The sequence below is a fragment of the Sipha flava genome, unplaced genomic scaffold, assembly GCF_003268045.1.
Source record: "Sipha flava isolate LNK unplaced genomic scaffold, YSA_version1 289_pilon_pilon, whole genome shotgun sequence".
NCBI lineage: Eukaryota > Metazoa > Arthropoda > Insecta > Hemiptera > Aphididae > Sipha > Sipha flava.
The window spans coordinates 617,155-638,573 of record NW_020272960.1 but is presented as its reverse complement, the minus strand read 5'-3'; the positions used below and the strand labels follow the sequence as shown (position 1 = coordinate 638,573).

The window sequence follows — 21,419 nt, the reverse complement described above, 5'->3', positions numbered from 1 at the left end:
AAAACAGATTTAATTGGGCGCAATTTGCCACTTTGATAACGGCCCAAACGAATAACTTTTAACGGTACTATTTCATTGTCCACACCAATTGATTTAATAATATTCTGAATTTGATTAAAATCATGAGTAATACGATCATCTGTTTTATTAGAGTTACATTCTTCAACATTATAAAAAATGAGATTAGTTGCTCGACTATTTCGATCATTAATTTCATTAATAATAAACTCATTATCAAGTGAATTATTAGAATTAAACGAGTGAGAATTTTTTAAACCTTCAACTTCAACAAGTAATTTTTTTATCAATATTTTTAATTGAGGCAAGTCTTTAAGACCATTTTCACATCCAGCACAGAAATACTTCAAAGTTCTTTTTTTCAAAGACACACATTTAATTTCCGATGTAGTAAGACCTGAACATTTATCATGAACAAGACTAGCACATCCGTCACATTTTATAGGTACGTCTAATTCAGCGAATCGATTATCACAAACTATTCACTTGGTATCAGCAGACATCTTATAGATTTTAATTGAAACTTTAACAAAACTTACTAAATTTTATCAACTGAAATACGTAATTAAAATTTACCGCACGGAACTCGCGAAACAGAAACAACACGTCCGACCGCTACGAGTGCCAACTGATAACTGAAATATATCAGAATATTATAACAGAAACATAAGCTGTAAGTAATGAAAAATTATTTTTAAGTTTGTATTGAAGAAAAATTAGTTTCGCCCTCCCTCCCATGGCCTAAACTCAAATAAGCCCTTGACAACGATTTCAAAATGTTAAATTACCGCAAATTTTATACTTTAGTTAAAAATTGTAATTGAAACTTATGATTATTATACCAAAAAGGACAAGACTATACTTTTTCCTCCCATTCTTCCCCGATCAAACATATCCCCCTCTTAACCACCCTCAGATAACACTTTTGACTATTAAATATTATAATGACATATGATCATGTTTAATAAAATTAAAGCTTAATGCAATGTTTATCATAAACTTACGAGAAAATTTCGACGAAGCCAATCCTACTGCTAATGCTATAAAAAATAATTGTATTAGGGTTCCCATGATTACTTCCGAGCGACTTCGACCAAATTAATGAATTTGGTTCACAGTTTATATTGTCTTACATGCATCAAGCAATCAAAACAGTCCACTTTAGTAATTGGCCAGTTTACCCTGTAAATTTGTTGAATTTTCTAAAAAGAATATAGGTAAATTAAATTTTGAACATAAACATTTTTAAAAACCAACTATAATCATCACTCCGACAGACTTAAGAACATGTCGTGTATGTATTTTGTTTTTTTTTTAATTTAATATAAATAAATAATTAATTTTTTTAAATCTAGATGGATTTACCTATATAATTATTGGTTAATAATTTTTATCGTAAAATCCATTTTATTATTATGTTATATTACAATGTTTAGAAATTATTTTTAATGAATAGGTAGTTATACATTTTCTCTTCGTTGATGAAAAGTATAAGATAATATTATTTTAAAATGTATTATTTAATATTACTGTATATTAGGTAAGTATTGTTAAGATGGGACACAATATTATTGTGGGCTTTCCTTAAAATACAAGCCTGCTTACACCTATACAACCACCACATTATAAGTATGAGACATTTTTCTTATGAAGTTCCAAAAAAGAATTGGTATTAATGAGTTTGAAATAGAACAATCGAAACTTATAAGTAATCATGTATATTAATGATTCTCTTTATATGGCCAAAATGAAATAAAAGCGTTAAACTGTGATTATTTATGTCATTAAATCATAAAAACTATTTAAAAAATAATCATTATAATAACAATGTTTTATTGGTGTATAAATGAATAAAATAAAATTTAAATAAATGAAATGTTTACTTCTAGCAATGGCATTCTTAAAATATAGAAATTAATATATTTTTAAACGTGTTAATATTGATATAAAAATTATTTAACTAACTCTTCAAAAAATATAAGCAGTTACATATATATTTTTGCTATACATTTTTAAAATCAAATGCATATTAGTAAAATCGGTAATTAATTTCAGTACTTACTAATAACTTTTTTTAATAGAATATTACTTTTATTATTAAATTAAAAACATTAACACAGCATAACTAACTTCTCAAACTGTTGTAAACTAATGTTACCATTCTATAATTTTAAGTTATTTTATACTACAACTGCATGATAAACAATGAATAGATGCCTAGTGCATGATCTTGAATTGATTTTGATGAAAAAAAAGTTAAGAAAATTATGCGTTTGCATAAAATGTTGTTCAAAAATTAATAATCATAAATTTGCAGTGTACAACAACAAAATACAATTGAAATTGTTTATAAATTAAAATTCAGTGTGACGCATTATTTTTCATACATTTCAATTTTAATTTGTTAATATAATTTGACTGAACATTGCCAAATTTGAATCATTTGGTAACAACTAAAATTGTAACATACTTAATAACTTTTTTTTTAAGAATTACAAAATAAAAATAAAAGTGATGATAACTTTATTTTTTAAATGTTATTACTAGGGCTCGAGACTTCTAGGAGTTTGCATGTTTTTAAATAATCATCAAAAACATAGCTAAGTATTAAAAAAAATTGTTTCATAGCAATACAAGTTTATATTTAAAATGTATAGTTGCATATTTTGTATATTTGACCGTTTTTAATTTATAAGTGCATATTTAACAATTTTTATTTGTATAAGAGCATATTTGACAGTTATTTATATGAAGGAGTAAGTTTTTTATTTTTATAAAAAAAATTATGATTTATTTCTTCATCTATCACTCAACTTGTAATCCAAGGTGTGGCACTAACTGAACATTAAAATAATTAAAAACACAAAAGAACATATACATTCTACAAAAGTTGAATTTTATAAACTACAAAAAATATAAAAAATTTTAAATGGAAAAAATGAATCTATGGACGATTGCCTGCAGATATAAGTAGTAAACTACAATTTTTTAAGTTTGCACCAATAAGTTCCATAGATGTGGGACGTTCTTTTTCTAAATATAAAAATATTTTGGCAGATAATAGACGGTCATTTAAATTTCCCAACAAAAAATATCTTATAGTCCAATGTAATGCTCAAGGTAACTAGTAGGTACTATACAGACAGAAAAAATGTTTTCAATTTAATTTATTTTTAAAATAATTTTAAATTTGTTATTTTAAGCAAAAACTCAATACAAGATGAAAACAAATTTGAAAAAAAGAAAATAATTATTTCATATCATTATATCTATCATATCTAAAAATATTATTATCATTTATTACTAAATACATTTTTTTATTTAATACAAATATAAATTTTTTTAAATGCATATTTTAATACCATATTTATTGATTCTTTATAGCATAAATGCATACATACTTTAAGGTTTTTAAGGGCATGAAGTCCCTATCCCTAGTTATTACTCACAGTAAACACAGGATGAAATTCACAGAAAAATGTTAATAAAACAAAAAAAAAAAAAAACTGATGTGGTTAAAACGAACCCTTATTTAAAATGATAAAACTAGATAATAGTTCTACTAAAAAAAAGTACATATAATAAATAAATAAAGTTAAAATTATACAATGTTGAGACAGAGAAAAATATTAAAAACAATTAACATCACATAGATAAATATAATTATCTAACTTTATTAAATACATTGGTATTATTTAAAACCAAATCAACTAAAAAAAAGTTGCAATTTTATGTGCAATCCATTTTTTAATTTCCCATTTTATTTAATAAAACAAAACAATAAATATGAAATACTGTAGTTTATAGTTAGAAGGATAAAAAAATACTTTTCAAGTGTAAATAAATACAAACTCTAAATGCATCAAGTCAATATAAAAATAAAACAAAAAATAGTAATAGTAATAAAAATAATAATAACATCAATTGTAATTACAAGACAAACTAAATAAATAAATAAATAAACCTATTTTACAATATATTTATTAAAACTCATAAAATTAGTTGAAATGATGTGCGACAAAAGAAATAAGTAAATTCAAATAAAATGTTTAAAGAAATCTCAAGAAGTGAAGATAAACAAATAAATAAATAAATAATAATAATAATAATAATAATAATAGTCATTATTTTCTAAACATCTTTTCTTAAACATTTTAGTAGATAGGAGAGTCTTACAATAGTAATAAATACAGTCCTCAAATAATAATTATCAATCACATGATATTAAATGAGGCAAATCAAAATTTAATCACCAAATCTATATGTATCTGAAAAAAATAGAAAGAAATTTCAATAAAATGTTATGGCAATTATACAATTCTGAAATTATGAAAATGCTGTAGAACTTAAAAACCGTCATAAATCTGGAAATCTTGATGGATCTTCAACATAATTTGACGGCACTTCAAATAGTTCAGAATCTATGTCATCACGGAACTCAAAAGCTTGGAATGTGATCTTGGCAGACACTGTAGGCAGTATTGGAATATCTGTATGAACATTTTTAAATTGTGTTATAATAAGAAATGTATAAGTATTTTACTTTCCATTAATTAAATAGTAATTACAGTAATATCAATATCATGTAAAAAGTATATACATGTAGTTCATGTAAAATATACTTGAATAAAATAACTCAAGTTTAATATTATTTTTAATATCTATATCAGCAATGCCCAACCCGTGGCCAGCAAAGGTATTCTGTGGCTCATTACAAGTTTTTTTTTTAAATAAAACAAAATAATAAAAAAAAAAAGTAAAATTACAATAATCATTCATCCAGTGGTAATGTATGGTTGTGAAGTATGAACGCTACAGAAATCAGAACAAAACAGACTACTGATATTTGAAAGAAAAATGTTAAGAATTTTCGCACCGTGTAAAGATGATATCACAGGGGAATGGAGAATTCGATAAAACGAGGAACTTAAACAGTTGTATCAAATGCCTGATATAATTAGGAAAATTAAAAAAAGGAGACTCCAATGGGCAGGACATGCATGGAGAAAAAAAAGAACTCTAATACGAATGGTTCAATGTGGAACTCTCCAAGGAAAGAGGCCTATAGGATGACCCCGACTTAGATGGGAAGACCAAGTCAGGAAGGACGTACAAACAATAGAACCAAGGGCCGAGTGGAATGTCCTAGCCATGAATAGAGAGAATGGTAAGATATATGTTTGAATGTATGATCTTAATGGTTGATTACAAAAGAGAGAGATAAAATTAGAATAAAATACGATTTATTTTTAAATGTATTCATTTTATTTTTGAACATTTTCAGATAGAAATTTCTTGATATAACCTGTGCACTTAAAAGAGCATATTGATCAAATTAATGTGTACCTACAGCGTGTAATCTTTTCACTAGTCAATAAAATATTTGAAAATAAATTCAATATCTACATGTATAATATATACCTACCATGAGTAACAAAATAACTTTATTAGATTAATATTGATATTATTTGTAATTTTATATTTGGTGGTCCACTCTAAGATAATTGTTTACTGAAGTGGCCCGCCGAGGAAAAAAGGTTGGACATAACTGGTTTATACAAATGGGTTTTACTTTAAACATTTAACTACTGATTGTAACATACCTAATTTGACTGGAAACCCGGGTGGTAACTTCAAATTAACAAAATCACGTAGTTTAGCAAAATGTTTGAATGGGGCAGTGACTTCAAGTACATCCATTAGCATAGCTACTGACAGAGGAAAATCCATACTCTAAGAATAATAATAATAATAATTTAATGTTTATATTTATTTTTTAATTATTTTTAAAAATTAAGCATTAAATTAAGTTAAAATATTTCTACAATATGTTTAGGGAATAAATAACTTTTATACAAATGATAGCAATATTTTATCGCAAAAGAAGAAAAATTTAAAAAAAAAACCAATTGATAAACTATTTATTTATATATTCATTAACGAGTAATAACATACTTTATTTTTTAAATATCATTTATAATGGTTTTTAACAAGAATATATATTTAACTATTTAAAGTTTAAATTAAAATTTTCTTTAATTTATAAACTATAAATTTAAACACTATTTTAAGGAGATATTAGACATTTTAATGATTTATTTTACTCATCTACCACTTTTCATGAAAAAAATAAAATATTTAAAACATATCATGTGTTTATACTCTATTACAAACAAGCAATGGAAATTGGAAGGCTTTCTAATTGTAAATAATTACAATAAGTATATTAATTACTATAGTTGAAAAATGAATAATACATAATATATAATATTAAAAATATACAAGGAGAAAATAAAAATGTAAAATTTAAATAGAACAGTTGAAGATCTAATATTCGAGCTTTATCCATAACTCACAGGTATTGAAAGTAACATCGATGGACGCTCATTTTACTCATGTCTAGTAGATTTTAATTTATTTACTTATTGTTTATACATATTGTAAATTTATTTTATATATAATACAAAAAACTCATAGGTATAGGATTATATCATATAACTAGTAATGTTTCTTTTTAGAATACAGTTATTAAAAGGAAATAAATAAATAAATAAACAAACAAATAAAAACTTAGAATGGAGTATTATTATATTTATAAAGTACACCCAGTTTAAAATTAAAAATTTATTGTCAGGTGTATACAAAGTCAATAAAATTTCCACTGAATATGAAAAAATAAAATAAGGAATAGATTGAGAAAAATTAGTCATTTTACATAGGGATAATTTATTTTAATTGAAGATATTATTTAAAATGAGTTCTTATTAGATATATATGTTAACAAATATAAATATATTACTAATAATTTAAAAATCGGTTTTATAACAAATTATAATTTAATCAAACATGTAAATAACAGAAAAAATAGTTTTGCCTCATGGCTTTAAATACCTCTTCTCTTGTCTTACCCGTTTCCTATTTTATTCTCCAAATTCGTTCGATCCTCCTCCCCATTTCCAGCCTTGGGTATACTATTGACCTTTTATGGGTTCCATAATACCGTTATTTTGGGAATGAAATTGCTCTTGTAACTTCATGCTATTACAATGTCCCCTATCCAATCAAAATTCCCTACACCGATTTTATACCAAATCTCAAGGCGCACACTTTGAGATTGTGGAATCGGAAATGGTCAAACCTAACTCCAACCTTCGCTGTTTCTTATCACTTAGTCTGTCCTTGTGTCCTACAATTTCTCTGGTTTCATAATATCCCTATTTCCCGTAAAGTTATCATCTTATTTTCTCACCTCCAGTTCGGCCACAACCACCTCCCGGCCCGCTCATTCCATTTATCTCTTAATGATTCTCCCTTCTGTATTCGGCACTTTGATCCTGCTATATCCTCTCTATATCTTATCCCATCTCCTCTTCAATGGTTCAGACCTTCACACTAAACAGCTTCTCTCCAATATTTGTTCTTCCATTAATATTCCCTCTACCCTACCATATATTTTCTAATTTCCTAATGCATTCCTTATTACTTCCATCATTAATTTCTACCTCTCAGAAGGCTTTTTACTTCAACTATATTTATTGTATAATATTGTTTTTCTAGTTGTTTTATGTAGTTAAATTGTATTATTTATTTATAATCGCTGAGGTATTTTAATGCGTTTATTAAATTAAAAAAAAAAAAAAATAATAAAATAAAAAAATTAAAAAAAAACAGAAAATTTTTTTTTTTTTTTTGAAAATGCTGACATAAATAAACTTAAATGTAATTGTAATAAATTTTATTAGGTAAGAAAAATAAAAATTTTAAAATAAGATATAAAGAACACATTTCTGAAATAAAATTAAAAAATACTGCCCTTAATTCAAATGTTACTAAACATGTTCTAGAAAATAACTATAATATGCATTTTGATATTAATACAGACTTAGAAATATTTAATACCCAAAATAACATACATTAATTCAGTTATAGAAGAGTTACACACTCGCAATGAAATATAATTATAACAATGAAAAATAATTTTAATAATATTTTAAATGTACAAATTGATTTTAAAAGTAATATCTTATATCAATATATTTTAGATAATAAAAAATAATAATAATCAAAGAATTTATTTTTCTTAACATATCTATGTTGAATAAGAACTAATTTTAAATAATCTCTTATTTTAAACTAAATTATCTCTATGTAAAATAACTAATTTTTCTCAATACATTTTTTCATATTCAGTCATAATTTTATTGACTTTTTATATACCTGATGATGAATATTTAATTTGAAACCGGTCACATTTTACAAATATAATAATTCTCCAAACTAAGCTTTTATTTATTTAAAACATATTTATTTTTATTTTATTTTATTAATAAAAGATACTTCCAATACAGTACTTGGTTTTTAATAATTATACATACCATAGCAACTGTTGCTTTAAACCCTCTAGTAGTGTTTTTACAAACCAACTCTCTTGCTAGAATTGGGTGTTGTCCTACTGGAGAAGATACATACTCTTTCCATGTACAAAGTGAAGGTATAGGTGGTAAGAGTGATTCTCGTCTTACAGGCTTTAATATAAAAATTATTAAATCAATAATTAAATAAAAACACATCAATTGTTTAAGTAACATACTTCACCATTGCAGTCAATATTAATAGAGCACCCTCCTTTTGTTAAACTATCCATGATTGCTTTATTTTTTTGTAGATCTTCTTCAGATAAATGTTCTCTTCGTTTTTTCTGTTCTAATGTTAAGCCATTAATATGATAAAAATCTGCATTAAAATCACCAATAGTTTCCTGTTAAAAATGTAAATATAAATGTTATTTAAAATCTGAAGTTTCAAAAAATACAAATAAGCAAATATAAAAACTAGTATGTTTATTGAACTACGTAGAATTATAACACATGTATATTTATTTAATTAAATTTTTTTATTTACTCATTGTTAATTTTTCTTTTTCATAAAAAAATTCTATAATTAATTAAACAAGTATAATTTAAGAAAATAAATTAAAATCCAATCATACTTTTTTATCTTGTCGAAAAATCCAACCAGATTGAGCTCGAGAAAATGTTATTGATTTGGTAGACATCTGTGCAGTTACTATATCTGTACTCATCATCAGATCTACTTCATCTTCTATTTCCATTTCAGTTTCCTTTAAAATAAAAAATTTAATTTTTTTATTTAAAATAAAATGTAATTGTTTTATTTTCTTACTAAATATCTGACACGTTGGTAAACACCAGCTTTATTGTCCATTACAATAAGAGAATGTGGTGGTTTGGCATCACCATCAAACAAAAAAGTAATCTCTCCACGTTCCCATTTCATATCATTCATTGCAAAGTCTACCAGTGTAGTATCCAATCTAAAAGATGTACCTTTTTTATGTATCTGACAAAGATCTGAAGGTAGAACTCTAGAAACTAAAGGCACTAAAGAAATCAGATACATTTATCAATGATTATTAATAATTTATGAACATTTCTTATAATGCATTTAATCAGTGCTCACCCCAACTTTGAAAATCCCATTTAATTTGCATATAGAAATCTCCTACTTGTTTTAATGCAGATACTAAATTTGGTCGCCTGTCTTCAATTTGCTCTCGTGCTTGATGTTTCATTTTTTTTAACAATGATGTAACTAAATTTAAGAAAAAAATTCTAATGAATTCAAATTTTTCTCAAATTAATTAATTTGAAATTAGGATCATAACCAAGTGAAATGTGAAAAACTATTTCTAAGTTCTCAATTTATCAATATATTTATGATTTATCTATAAAATAATATATAAAAAGAGGTATTTAGAAAAATTGATTAGATGATAAAATTTTCAAAACTTCTAATCTTATACTTTTTAATGGAAACAATCCTTTTAGATCAAAATTTTGTACATAGACTACACAATAAAAATAAACATATCATATAGTAAAACAATTATCCATTGTTCACTCAGTATAAAAAAATAAAATAAAATAGAAATAAAAATCACACTGATTTGAATAAATATTTTATTTTACTTTTTTAGAGAAATAGAGAAAATTTTAAAGTAATAATGACTTCTATAAAATACCTTCAGTACTTAATTTTTAGTATAATGTGTAACATAAAATTTAAGGTATAGCTCTACTAATTAAAAAAAAATGTGCATGTGTAGAAAAAAAACATCAAAGTAAACCAAATACTCAAATAGATAAATAAAAAGTGAATAACCTAAAGTCCTTTAAAACAGTTTCATGTTAAGCTAAAAAGGTAAATATGTAATGATATGATATTATAGAATTATTCAAAATCTATCAATAGGTTTTTTGTATCTCTTGCGTCCTTCAATATTCCAAGTGATTCTTTTATTTGTACTCAAAACATAATTGCATCAATTTAAAAAAAACATTATTTTGTATATGATCTTTTGGAAATATGTATATTATAGTGATCTAAAATATTAATAAAAATGAATACTAAAACACTTAGCATCATTAAAGTAAATTTAAAAAGATTTTTAGATCTTAAAACTACAACTTTATTATATATATATATGTAATTCAATTTTTTCTAAATACTCATATTCACATGATCATGCATATAATTTTAAAATGAACCATGAAAAATCTTTATTAGTTTATACAAAAAATTTTAAATTTGGAAACGATACTTAATATATATATACCTAGTAGTGCCATAAGTTCTATTTCTCATTCAAATGTATATATATAATTCATAAAATAAGTATATATAAAAAAATCTGATGCTATTTATTATTTATCAACATAATAACTACAACAATATTAATACTATTCGAAATTTACACCTTTTGTCTTTACAAACTTCTTCAAGTGATCTGGCCACTTATTTATTACAATATTTAACTATTCTAATGGTATTGTGACCGTTGCTTTACCCAAATCAACTTTCAATGATTCAATATTTTGATGGAATTTAGAGTAGGCCTTTTCCTTTAAATTTTCCTAACATTGAGTTGTTTGGAGAAAAATTTATCAAAATGCATTACTGCTCAGGTTTGGCCCTCAGAAAGTCTAGATCTCAATCTTTTGGGCTTCTAGTTGAGGAGTATTTTAGAGTAAAAAGTTTGCTCTAAATCCCAACAAAATATTTAATCATTAAAAGTTGATTTTGTGAATTATATATTTGAATAAGGGACAAAATTTATGGCAGTACTAAGTATATATAGAACATATTTGTAATTAACATTTAACAACAGATAATTTGACAAAGTATCATATTATGTTTTATACAAGCAATATACAAAAATTAACAATAATTGTATGATTTTTTTATACTATTTTTAAATTTAAAATACATTGATACTGTTTTAACATATCTCTAAGTTTAAAATATAAATTATGATTATTTTAAGACATTATAAAAAATATTAAAAATTAATAAGGATTTAAAAAAATATCCATAAATTCTATGCACACCTCATTATTTAAAATCTTTAAAATTAAATCGGAAATTATGTACAACCTTGAAAATATTTGAACCAAGAAAAACTTTTTTTATGAGGCGTGACAATTAATAAACTTAGTTAGTAGTTAAGTTATTTGCAACATTCTATCATGATAATTTAAAATAGTATTAACAAGTTCTCCAAAGAGCAGTATAATTTAAAGTAAGTTCTGAAAAAGTACCATTGACTTTATTTTATAATATATTTTAATTTTTTAAAATAATAAATAATTTTTATGCTTTTCCATGATAAATTTTTGTTTAATTAAGTACCAAATAAAGAAAAAATTTTTAAAAAAAATGATCTTTGTTATGGTGAGTCAAATTTAATTATAAGACCTGCTGAATAATATAAATATTGTACATTTATACAAATATATTGTGAATCAAATGTTAATGAATCTTGTAACATAAATGTCATATCGCTGATATGTGATGTAAGTAAGAAATTTTTGATTAATAAGCATAGACATTAAAATAATGAATTGGGTAAGAAAATTAAGTCTTAAATAAATTTTTGAATAAATTATAGGAAAAATATAAGTCTAGCCATGGACTTGATGTTCACCAGCACTCCTGACTATAAAAACATTTCATACTCAAATGTATACAGTAATTACTAAATAAAAATAAAAAATATAAAATACCTAATGATATATTCTAAACCATTATGTGATACACCGTATTATCATCTATTTAGGTTTCATTATTAACAATATATTTCACGGATTTTGGCAACACTGAAGTCGTATTATCAGAAATATAAGTCTTGATAAAGAAATAAATAAATAATCTTGGTTCTACAACTTAAAATTAAAATTAGTCTGCATAATTAATTAATGTTTTACATTATTATAGCATCACATCACCAAAAATGTAAGTAGTTTAATACCATATTTAAATGAATTACTTAAAATAAAAGTTTAAAGTAGAACTAATTTGTAAAAATATATGTCTCAAGATGAATAGTCTACGAAGATTATTTCCATTATGTCCACAACAAATATTTTTAGCAAAACGATCTTCTTCCAATTCCAGAGATTTATCAGATGAGGAAAACAAGTTATTGTATGATAAACTTATGCGTAAATCTTACAATGAAAAAAATGAAGAAGCTAGTTCATTTATCAAATGGTTAATACCTCATGATAAATTTGGACCACCACGTATTATGTCATATGATTGGTCTATGAAAAGTATATTTAATTGGATGAAACGTCAAAATATTGAGTATAATAAATATACCCAACGTTATACAGTTGATCGGGTAAAAGTACTAGGAAGTGATTTAGCAGCAGCACATTTTTTTGTGTACCGAAATGCTGCTATTAGATTCCGAGGTCAAGATAATTTTATAAAATGGGAAAATAAAAGAGAAGAGTATAATACTGATTTACCTTCAACTTATGAACCAAATTTTTTTGTTGAAGCAATTGATGCATCAGATGTAATATTATATTATCAAGGATTAGAAAATTTGAAAAATCTGTATAAATTAAAATGGTTAAGACTAAAAAATAATCCAGTACTAAATAATTGGCATTTAGATTACATTGGATATGCAGTACCTCACTTGGAATATTTAGATATTTCAGATTGCCCTAAAGTAACAGCTGCAGGAATAGCTGGTCTTCAAAAACTAACTCAACTTAAAGAATTAGTAATAAATAGCAATAATATTGAGATTCAAATGGCTTGTTTTGCTCTAGAAGATGTCATCCCTGGTTTATTTGTTTCAATACAAAGTGAAGATAATCTGAATAGCTGTAACTTAGTTATAGAAGGGAACATTGATGTTAATAAATCATAAGAAAAATATGTAATTAATAGTTATTAATTATTATCTAATAATAAATCATTTTTACTATTAATAACTAACAAAAATGTTACTTGGCTATAATATAATATATTACAATAAAATATTTAAATAATATATTTTATATTTTTTTTTTATCTCTTAGTTATGCTAGTTGCGAATAAATTCTATAAATTAATATTGAAATATTTTAATTTTAGAATTGAATTGATAGTTGTCATATTAAATAAAATTTGAAGAGATAGAAAAAAGGTGTTATCTGCATAAAATTATTTTAAAATATACTTGTAATTTGATAATGAGATATTTGATAATTTGATAACTTGTTAGTGAGGATTTTGAATAAACTCAACTGTATTGATACAATTAGGGAATCTTATTGCTTCAAAATAAGTTTTAAATAAAATTGGATCACTATTATCCTGTATATTTCAATTATAATTTATTTATTTTAATTCTTAAACAATGAAACAAAATGTGGGAACATTAGTTTCAGATACAAAAAAAACACACATAGAATTCTATAACTAAAGAAAAAATAAATTAAACTTATAATTTCGTCCAATTAAATTAATAAATTTGGACAGTTGAATTGTAGATACAATATCAACATATTTTTGTAGTTATAGAAACTTTTTATGTAACTTATAAATTTAAACTGTCCATTTAAAACCTATCATTTTTAAGTAAAATTTATTACATTCAACCAGGGGCGGATCCAGAGTCGGGGAACTGTGGGTCAAGCCATTTTAAGAGGCTCTTTATTAGGGATGAAACTGAATTAGAAATTAATACCTTGTAAAAAAAAAAAAACAATATGCTCATAAAAGTGTATAAGTATATTTATACTACACTTTAGAATTAAAAATACCACCAATAATGACTTATTTATGCTTAATAAATATAATCTAATTTTATCAGCGCAACAAGCGTACAGAATAAAATATGATTTACTTAACTCTCTACTGAAACAATATATTTTAAAATATAAATTATGAATTGAAAAATTTTAAATTACATTCATTCATTTTTTAAGTAACTCCGATGATTCAACTGTCCAAGAGTCCAAATCAAGGTCTAAAAAGAGAAAAAAATTTCCAAGAGGCTAATTTTGTCAACAAATATTAACTGTGGGTCAGCTGACCCCTTGAACCTTTCCCCTAGATCCGTTCCTGCATCCAACAAAATTACATTTAATACCGATTATTTACTTCAAGTAATATTATTTAAATTATTAATAATTAAATAAGTTAAAATATCCTAAGATAATTTTAATTCAACAGTTAGTTTATTAATTAATTTATATTATGCATAAAATTTATATGTAATATTGCCACTCAATGTTAAATTTTGTATGATAATTAATATAACTTTGTTTACAAAACATATAAAGATACTATATAATTAACACCAGTGGTTAATTCATATTATAGAAATCATATTTTATAACAAACTATTTTAGGATTATTAGTTACTATTGTTGATGAAATAATAAGTTATATAAAAAGAACAATATACAACATGGACTTACTAGTAATACGATCCCCATAGCTAACAGCTTCAGCTAATGGTGTCCATCCACTCAGATTTTTTACCTTCACCGGTGCATTATGAGCAAGCAATAGTTGCACTATGTCTAAAATGCAATTCGGTTAGTGTTCAATTTAATAACTTACCTCAAAACAGTAGGCAATTGGTTGGAATACAACAGTGTACCAATTAACTGGAGAAACAATATCATACACTCAACATTTATTGTTCATATAATGTAAATAATTACCTTTACGACCAAGCATGATGGCCAAATGTAGAGCTGTGTTACCTGCAACAGAAAGAATAGGATATACCACAACTTAGCCATCTACCCACATGCGTCGTGTAACAATTTCATATAATAATAATAATTTACAGGTGCAGATCCAAGGGGGGCTTGACCCCTTCCTTCAGACATGTTATTTATTATGTAAGTATGTAAGAAATACTTAATAGGAGGTACGTCTTAAATTAAAGATTGGTCAAGAGACAAATAAAATTATTAATTTTTCATATTTTATCATGTTATTAAAACTAATATGCATATGTATTTACTAAAATTATATATTTTGTCTTTCTGTAAATACAAATTAGCCTCCTCCCATTTCATATTTCTAGATCTACATCTGAATCCTATCACCATAACTCCGCACTCGACGTACCATGTTTATCTTTTCTGCACAAATCTTCCGTCCTCATTAACCTAGCGAACTCTTGGACGTCGCCTTCGAACACGCACTCGTGCAGTGGGTAAGAAAATTGTTGCTGTTCATCCGCCGTTGTCCCCATCGTATGTGCTCCTTTCGTCAACTACCTGCCTGCAACGTGTTACATGTCGTAATTTTTTGACTTTTCTGTTCACCGTTTACACGAAGTTTTACGAGTATTCATCGTATTGTTCGCAAGCAAAACAAAAAATCGTATCAGCGTTTTTCGAACGTTTGGGATATTGATAAAGGAGCAACAAAATTATAGTCGTCGACAAAACGAATGGTGGTGATAAGCGAACAGAACGTTTAAGCCACGCCCACGCCTGATACCATAATTTATTTCACGCACGCAGGTAAGTTACTTACCTACGCTCGAACCGCAGATGACGTGAATCAATTTGCGTAATCGCGTTTTCGCAATTCCATACCGGCACACGCGCACCGCGGATAAACTACCGGGTGTGATGAAACCGCTGCACCCCGTCCGCGTTGCTGACACTTCTATTTGGGCGACGACCCTACCGGCGGCTGCAGCCTGCGGGCTTTACCGTGTGTTTATTAATAAATGGTTGGCCGCTGCCAATACCGAAACACGGGGACCTTGGTGGGGGAACGAGGGTTAGGTCGGACCGTGTTCGATCATTGTACAGTGCGAGGGATCGTCTAGGTGGCAGCCACTAATTATTCATGTTCGTTTGAAATTTCAAGAAGAGTACGTGGGCCGGAATAACACTTCAAAAACTTTTAACATGAATTGCAGTGCAGCTGCTGTTAACGTCTACGAATCAAACCGGACATTTCCGGTGCCGTCTCTCGATCACTTACCTGGAGCTAATTTAGTTTGTGTACTACTGTATGATAATGGATTGCAATTTGGACAGGTGTTCTATGATTGTTAATGATTGTATACGACATCTGCAGCCGTCAATTTATCAGTATACCGTAAAATGGGGTGTCTTCGGACATGTGGGGTGACTCCGGATAAAACCATATTTTTGTAGTTTTCTTATAATTTTAGATTACAAGTTTGATAAAAGTTGAAAACTGATAATCCACGTTAATATCTATTATATCCTCCATATCAGTGGTCTTCAACCGGTGGGTCGCGACCCAATTTTGGGTCGCGTAAGCTTTAAGATTGGGTCGCGATAAGTTTTCTGTTTAAAATTTAAAAAAATCATATTTATATATATTATATAATTTATGTCATATGATACTGCATAAAAATGTTTTCGAATAGAACCGAAACCGTACTATTTTATACTATTTTAAATTTGTAGAAGATTAGAATGAACCCTTTTTTCTCAAACACTCATACTAAATTAGAAAAAATCCTCAAACCAATATGCAACATATACCACTAATAATTAACTATTGAACACATAGTGGAGGAATGAACACAATTTACCTCAATACGCACCGACCTGAACATGCCATCCAACATAGTAAAAGTACTTAACGAAAAACAAACTCTGAAAATTGTCACATTATTAAGTATCACAAATATTATATTAATAAATTTTAATTTACATCTAACTTCACCTATATAATATTTCATATGTAATATTGTAATTTTAAATCTAACACCTAACACATCAAATATGTAACATCTAATAGCTAATAATATTTGTTGTTGAAGCCTCAATCTTCAAATAAAAGAAAAAAATAATAAACAATCAAATGAAGTGGTAGGTTGGCTTAATTTATAAATCGCATTTACATTTCATATATTTATAAACTGCATTGTGTTAAATTTAGCTGAGGTGGAGGTATTTCGTGTGAAAACAGTCCGGGACAAATATCGCACTCATTTATTTTGTATATCAAAACATATACATTTTTCGATATCATTACATGTATTTTTTTTTTTATATATCATTACTTGTATTAAAAATTAAAAATTTCCTAAATACCTAAAAAATATCAAATTTGATTTATTTTGTTATAAAAGCACTTCTAATATGGCATACATTAAATAATTTTAACTTTTTTATTTGGCTTTCATGGCTATCGAAATTTACATGGGTCACGAAAAATGTTTGGTAAGAAAAGTGGGTCGCAGGTCGAAAAAGGTTGAAGACCACTGCTCCATATAATATAATATTTATTAATAACATAATATTATGATAACATATGTTATGGAGGTAAATACAAGATGTTCTATTTTTGGATTTTAAAATTATTAAACTTATAACAACTGTAGCATAACAGCAAATGGACGTATTTGATTTCGGTTTGCGGCAATCGACTCGCTAACTTGTCAGTAATAATTTATATGTGTGCAAACTGTTAGTTAATTTATCCTCACATTGAAGTGTTACATTGTTCAAATTAATTTAAAACGTGGGGTTACTTCGGACACGTCAATTACGATGCCCAGATCATACAAGAAAAAGGTAGGTGGCTGTTCTTATCAGAATTACGATCATAATATAATTAAAAATGCAGTTGATGCCGTTCGTTACAAAAAAATAACAATTCGACGTGCTTCTAAAGCGTTCGGAATACCAAAAAGTACAATATGTGACCATTTAAATACAAACAAAATGATAAAAAAACCTGGTGGACAACCAATTTTAAACACCGACGAAGAAAGTCGACTTGTAGAAGGATTACTGAAATGTTCGGAGTATTCTGTCATATTTCGTTATTCCACAAGTCAAAGATAACAGTAATATCACAAAGATGCAAGTAGTACGAAAGTTAGTGCCCAGTGAAATAATGAAACGGGGACGTTTCATTTTTGACAAGATTGATGCAACTAATTTTCATTGAAGAAATAAAAATTTAAATACCTAATATAACATTTTATAAAAGTTTGTTTCATAATTATTAGTTTATGTTTGAAAAGAAAAAAAATTTAATTTTAAGTTGACATTTTTATAAAACTAAAAAATTATTTTTGTTAATTTAAAATATTTAATAAAATATGTTGTATTTATAGTAAAGTTTTTGTTTTTTTTTTTGTTTAATCCGTCACATTTTTTTTAAAAAAATATCTTTACTGTCCGGAGTCAACCAATATCATTTTTACATTGGTTTTTAATGAAATCAAATAAGTGTCCGAAGTCACCCCATTTTGTGGGTCATTCTGTATAAAATTAAACTTTAAAAAAAGTGAGAACTTTAATAACTTTAATGATTACTCTTCTTCTATATGGTTTCAACATACCTAAAGAACATGGTATATTTTTTTCATAATTTTAGAAACAGTATATTGAGGTTAATTTATGGAAAAACGTTAAGATCTGTCCAGAGTCACCCCATTTTACGGTAATGGATCACACCATTGCGGTCGCATGTCGATAAAATAAGCCTAGATCCCTACAATCAGTGCCGTGTTAAGTTGTAATGCCGTCGGGAGCACGCGTATTTTGTCGCCTCATTATAGATATGAATGTAACACGTTAATAAGAACTATAAACTATTTATAGTTGATAGGATCGATACATATTATTATTTATGTTTATTGTTTACTGCAACTGTACAGGCGTACAAGCAATATCCTCGTCCGTCGAGTCTCGACTGTGTTTACACATCAATATGTGTTAATATTGTAATAATTCGAATAAGATAGTGGCTACGCCACGGCGCTCGCGGGGGAGGGGAGACAGGTTTGGCACCTGCGGGTGGAATTTTTCTCCCATAGTTTTAAAAGAGTATTATAATTTTATATAATAAATATAATATAATATATATGTAAACATTGCGTATGTCTTGTCCGTGCTCATTATTTTTGTGTTGTCCATTGCGCGCACCCACAAGATACCGTAGTGAAAACGAGTCTTCATAGACACGCGGCAGTTACGTTGGTTTATTAACTCCCTTTGAAGGGCTAAATGATCAATTTTTGCTTAGTGTGTTTATTTTTTTTTTTAATACAAGTATTCAGTGGCGGACGCCGGAAAAAAATTCGGGGGGAGGGGGTTGAAATAATAAGAATATGAGGTGTGTTCAATAAATACCCAGACTAAAATTATTAAAAATTATATTTCAAACTTACAAATTATTTAAATGGATCACTTTCAAAATAGTGTCCTTTAGCATCAATACAATGCTTCCAACGGTCTTGCCACTTTTCGAAACACCTTTGAATTTCCTCTATAGCCTTTAGCTCTTAAAGATGTCAAAAATTCACGTATAGAAAATGCAGAATGCGGTGCACGCCGGTGCATTGTCATGGTGGAAAAATCATGGCTTTCATTTCCACGCTTCTGGCCTTTTACGGCGTACTTTCTCTCTTAATCTTTTTAATACTTATTTATAGAACACTTGATTTATTAACTGACCTGTAGGTACCAACTCATAAAGGACTAAAACATTAAAATAAAAAAAAAACAATGAACATTGCTTTGATGTTTGGCCGGACCTAACGACATTTTTTTGGACGAGGTGACTTTGCGGTCTTCCATTGCGATGATTGGACTTTGGTTTCGGGATCATATCCATACACCCATGTTCCATCGCCCGTAATTATTGATTTTATAAAACTTGGGTCATTAGAAACCTGATTTTTTAGATCCAAACACATTTCAATACGATGTTCCATTTGCTTCTAAGTTTACAATTTTGGCACTCATTTTGCGGAAACCATTTTCGGTCGGATCTAATTTTGTCCTGAACTAGAGTAATGGTAATATTTGTTTTTGATGTTGATGGACGCCCAGGATGATGGTCATCTTTAATGGATATACAACCATCTTTAAAACGTTTGAACCAATCAAAAGTCACACAACGGCTTAGTGCAACATCTCCAAAAGCCAATTTTATCAAAAGGTTGGCGACTCTGTGACTCACTGACTCGTTTAACTTACAACTCACAAGTGTCCTACTGTAGATACACGAATCTCAACTCTCGACTCCCTTGATAACGGTTTGCGAATCCAAACGGAAAACGAAATACCAACTTATACAATAATTCCCCTAGGATTTGGTTACCTTAATAAATATAAATATTTACTACCATCATCATAACATAATTTTTTTTTTTTTTTTTATAAATAAATGAAACAAAATTAATACAGTTTACTCCCGATTATCCGTGGAATAGGGTGGCAGGACATCCACGGATAAACGAATTCCGCGGATAATCCGCAAAATTAAATTTTATAATAAAAACTAAATTGGAAATTGAAATTGAAAATTATTATTACATATGTATTATTAAAAAAGATATACATGTATATACATAATAATGAAAAATTAATAAAAATTATAAATTATTTATGTGCAAAAAAATCAGTCACAAGTTATTGTTTCTTTATTTGAAAACTCTTTTTTTTAACTTGTGATTGAAGTTTTTTTAATAACATTTTGTCACATAGAGTTGTATCGTCTTGTTCTTCTAGATATTTAATGATCCCGTCTATATGTTTTAGAGCTGCTTCATGGCTCACTTGCTTTACTTCATTTACTTCATCGTTTTCTTCTTCTTCACCTTCACTTTCCGAAACTGTACTTTATGCTCCACTTACTATTTATTCATCACTAAGACGCTCAAATCCTGGATCATTGGCATCACAATTTATCCACTTATTAATGTTTTCTTCGTCAAAATTCTCTCCTCCAGTAAGAGATTTAGAAAAATTAGCTAATATACAATACGTATATATTTTTTTGTATACATATAGGTATGTAGACGATTCAGTGGAAGACAGCGGATTATCCGCTCACGGATAATCGAGAGTAAACTGTAACTAAAAACTTTTGACATTTAAAATAAAGTACAGTTACAGCCTTCACAAAGGTTAGACGTGTATCGGTGGTTCGTCTCTTATCGCGTTTTGATTGTTTGTGCGTCGTATTAATCATACCGTATTATATATAGATAATGTACAAATCGTATTAATCGTTTTCCGATTGGATTTGTTGTGTTACTATCGTTTTTGATAAGTGTTCACCCATAT

At 27.0% G+C, this 21,419-nt stretch overlaps 3 protein-coding genes across 8 annotated transcripts in view; 1 reads left to right on the top strand and 2 right to left on the bottom strand.

Annotated features, from left to right (window-relative positions):
* LOC112685757 (apolipophorins) overlaps positions 1-2,178 on the bottom strand; it is a 45,120-nt gene extending 42,942 nt beyond the window's left edge. The window contains exons 1-2 of one of the 2 annotated variants that reach the window (XM_025557729.1): positions 2,081-2,178; positions 1,023-1,220 (exon numbers count right to left, since the gene is read on the bottom strand). In XM_025557729.1, coding sequence (XP_025413514.1) covers positions 1,023-1,089 — 67 coding nt within the window. In that variant the 5' untranslated portion in view covers positions 1,090-1,220; positions 2,081-2,178. The remainder of the gene's footprint in view (positions 1-1,022; positions 1,221-2,080) is intronic. The other variant, XM_025557730.1, reaches the window with a different exon arrangement.
* A 2,100-nt stretch (positions 2,179-4,278) lies between these two features.
* LOC112685720 (ankyrin repeat domain-containing protein 13C) lies at positions 4,279-15,987 on the bottom strand. 3 transcript variants are annotated; one of them, XM_025557677.1, is made up of 11 exons: positions 15,880-15,987; positions 15,466-15,621; positions 15,051-15,092; positions 14,802-14,906; positions 9,499-9,630; positions 9,202-9,419; positions 9,008-9,139; positions 8,609-8,776; positions 8,394-8,543; positions 5,622-5,751; positions 4,279-4,508 (listed from the first exon to the last, which is right to left on the bottom strand). In XM_025557677.1, the coding sequence occupies exons 2-11, from the start codon at positions 15,590-15,592 to the stop codon at positions 4,375-4,377; spliced, it is 1,338 nt and encodes a 445-aa protein (XP_025413462.1). In that variant the 5' UTR covers positions 15,593-15,621; positions 15,880-15,987; the 3' UTR covers positions 4,279-4,374. The 3 variants fall into 3 exon arrangements, with proteins under 3 accessions (XP_025413462.1, XP_025413461.1, XP_025413463.1); XM_025557676.1 differs by lacking the exon at positions 15,880-15,987 and having other exon boundaries at positions 15,466-15,781; XM_025557678.1 differs by lacking the exon at positions 15,880-15,987 and having other exon boundaries at positions 4,330-4,508; positions 5,626-5,751; positions 15,466-15,781.
* LOC112685721 (distal membrane-arm assembly complex protein 2) lies at positions 11,805-13,304 on the top strand. Of its 3 annotated transcripts, XM_025557681.1 has the most exons (3): positions 11,805-11,891; positions 11,987-12,059; positions 12,155-13,304. In XM_025557681.1, the coding sequence occupies exon 3, from the start codon at positions 12,416-12,418 to the stop codon at positions 13,262-13,264; it is 849 nt and encodes a 282-aa protein (XP_025413466.1). In that variant the 5' UTR covers positions 11,805-11,891; positions 11,987-12,059; positions 12,155-12,415; the 3' UTR covers positions 13,265-13,304. The 3 variants fall into 3 exon arrangements, with proteins under 3 accessions (XP_025413466.1, XP_025413467.1, XP_025413464.1); XM_025557682.1 differs by having other exon boundaries at positions 11,814-12,330; positions 12,416-13,304; XM_025557679.1 differs by having other exon boundaries at positions 11,815-12,066.
* Positions 15,988-21,419: the final 5,432 nt, after the last annotated feature.

Bases quoted from the DNA above. Each gene is read 5' to 3' on its own strand.
- LOC112685721 (XM_025557681.1), top strand. From the start codon at position 12,416: ATGAATAGTCTACGAAGATTATTTCCATTATGTCCACAACAAATATTT.
- LOC112685720 (XM_025557677.1), bottom strand. From the start codon at position 15,592: ATGGGGACAACGGCGGATGAACAGCAACAATTTTCTTACCCACTGCAC. The intron at 9,140-9,201 runs GTAAGAAAATAA...TTTATTTTAAAG, and splicing joins ACCAACGTGTCAGATATTTA to GAAACTGAAATGGAAATAGA. The intron at 8,544-8,608 runs GTATGTTACTTA...TTTATATTAAAG, and splicing joins ATATTGACTGCAATGGTGAA to CCTGTAAGACGAGAATCACT.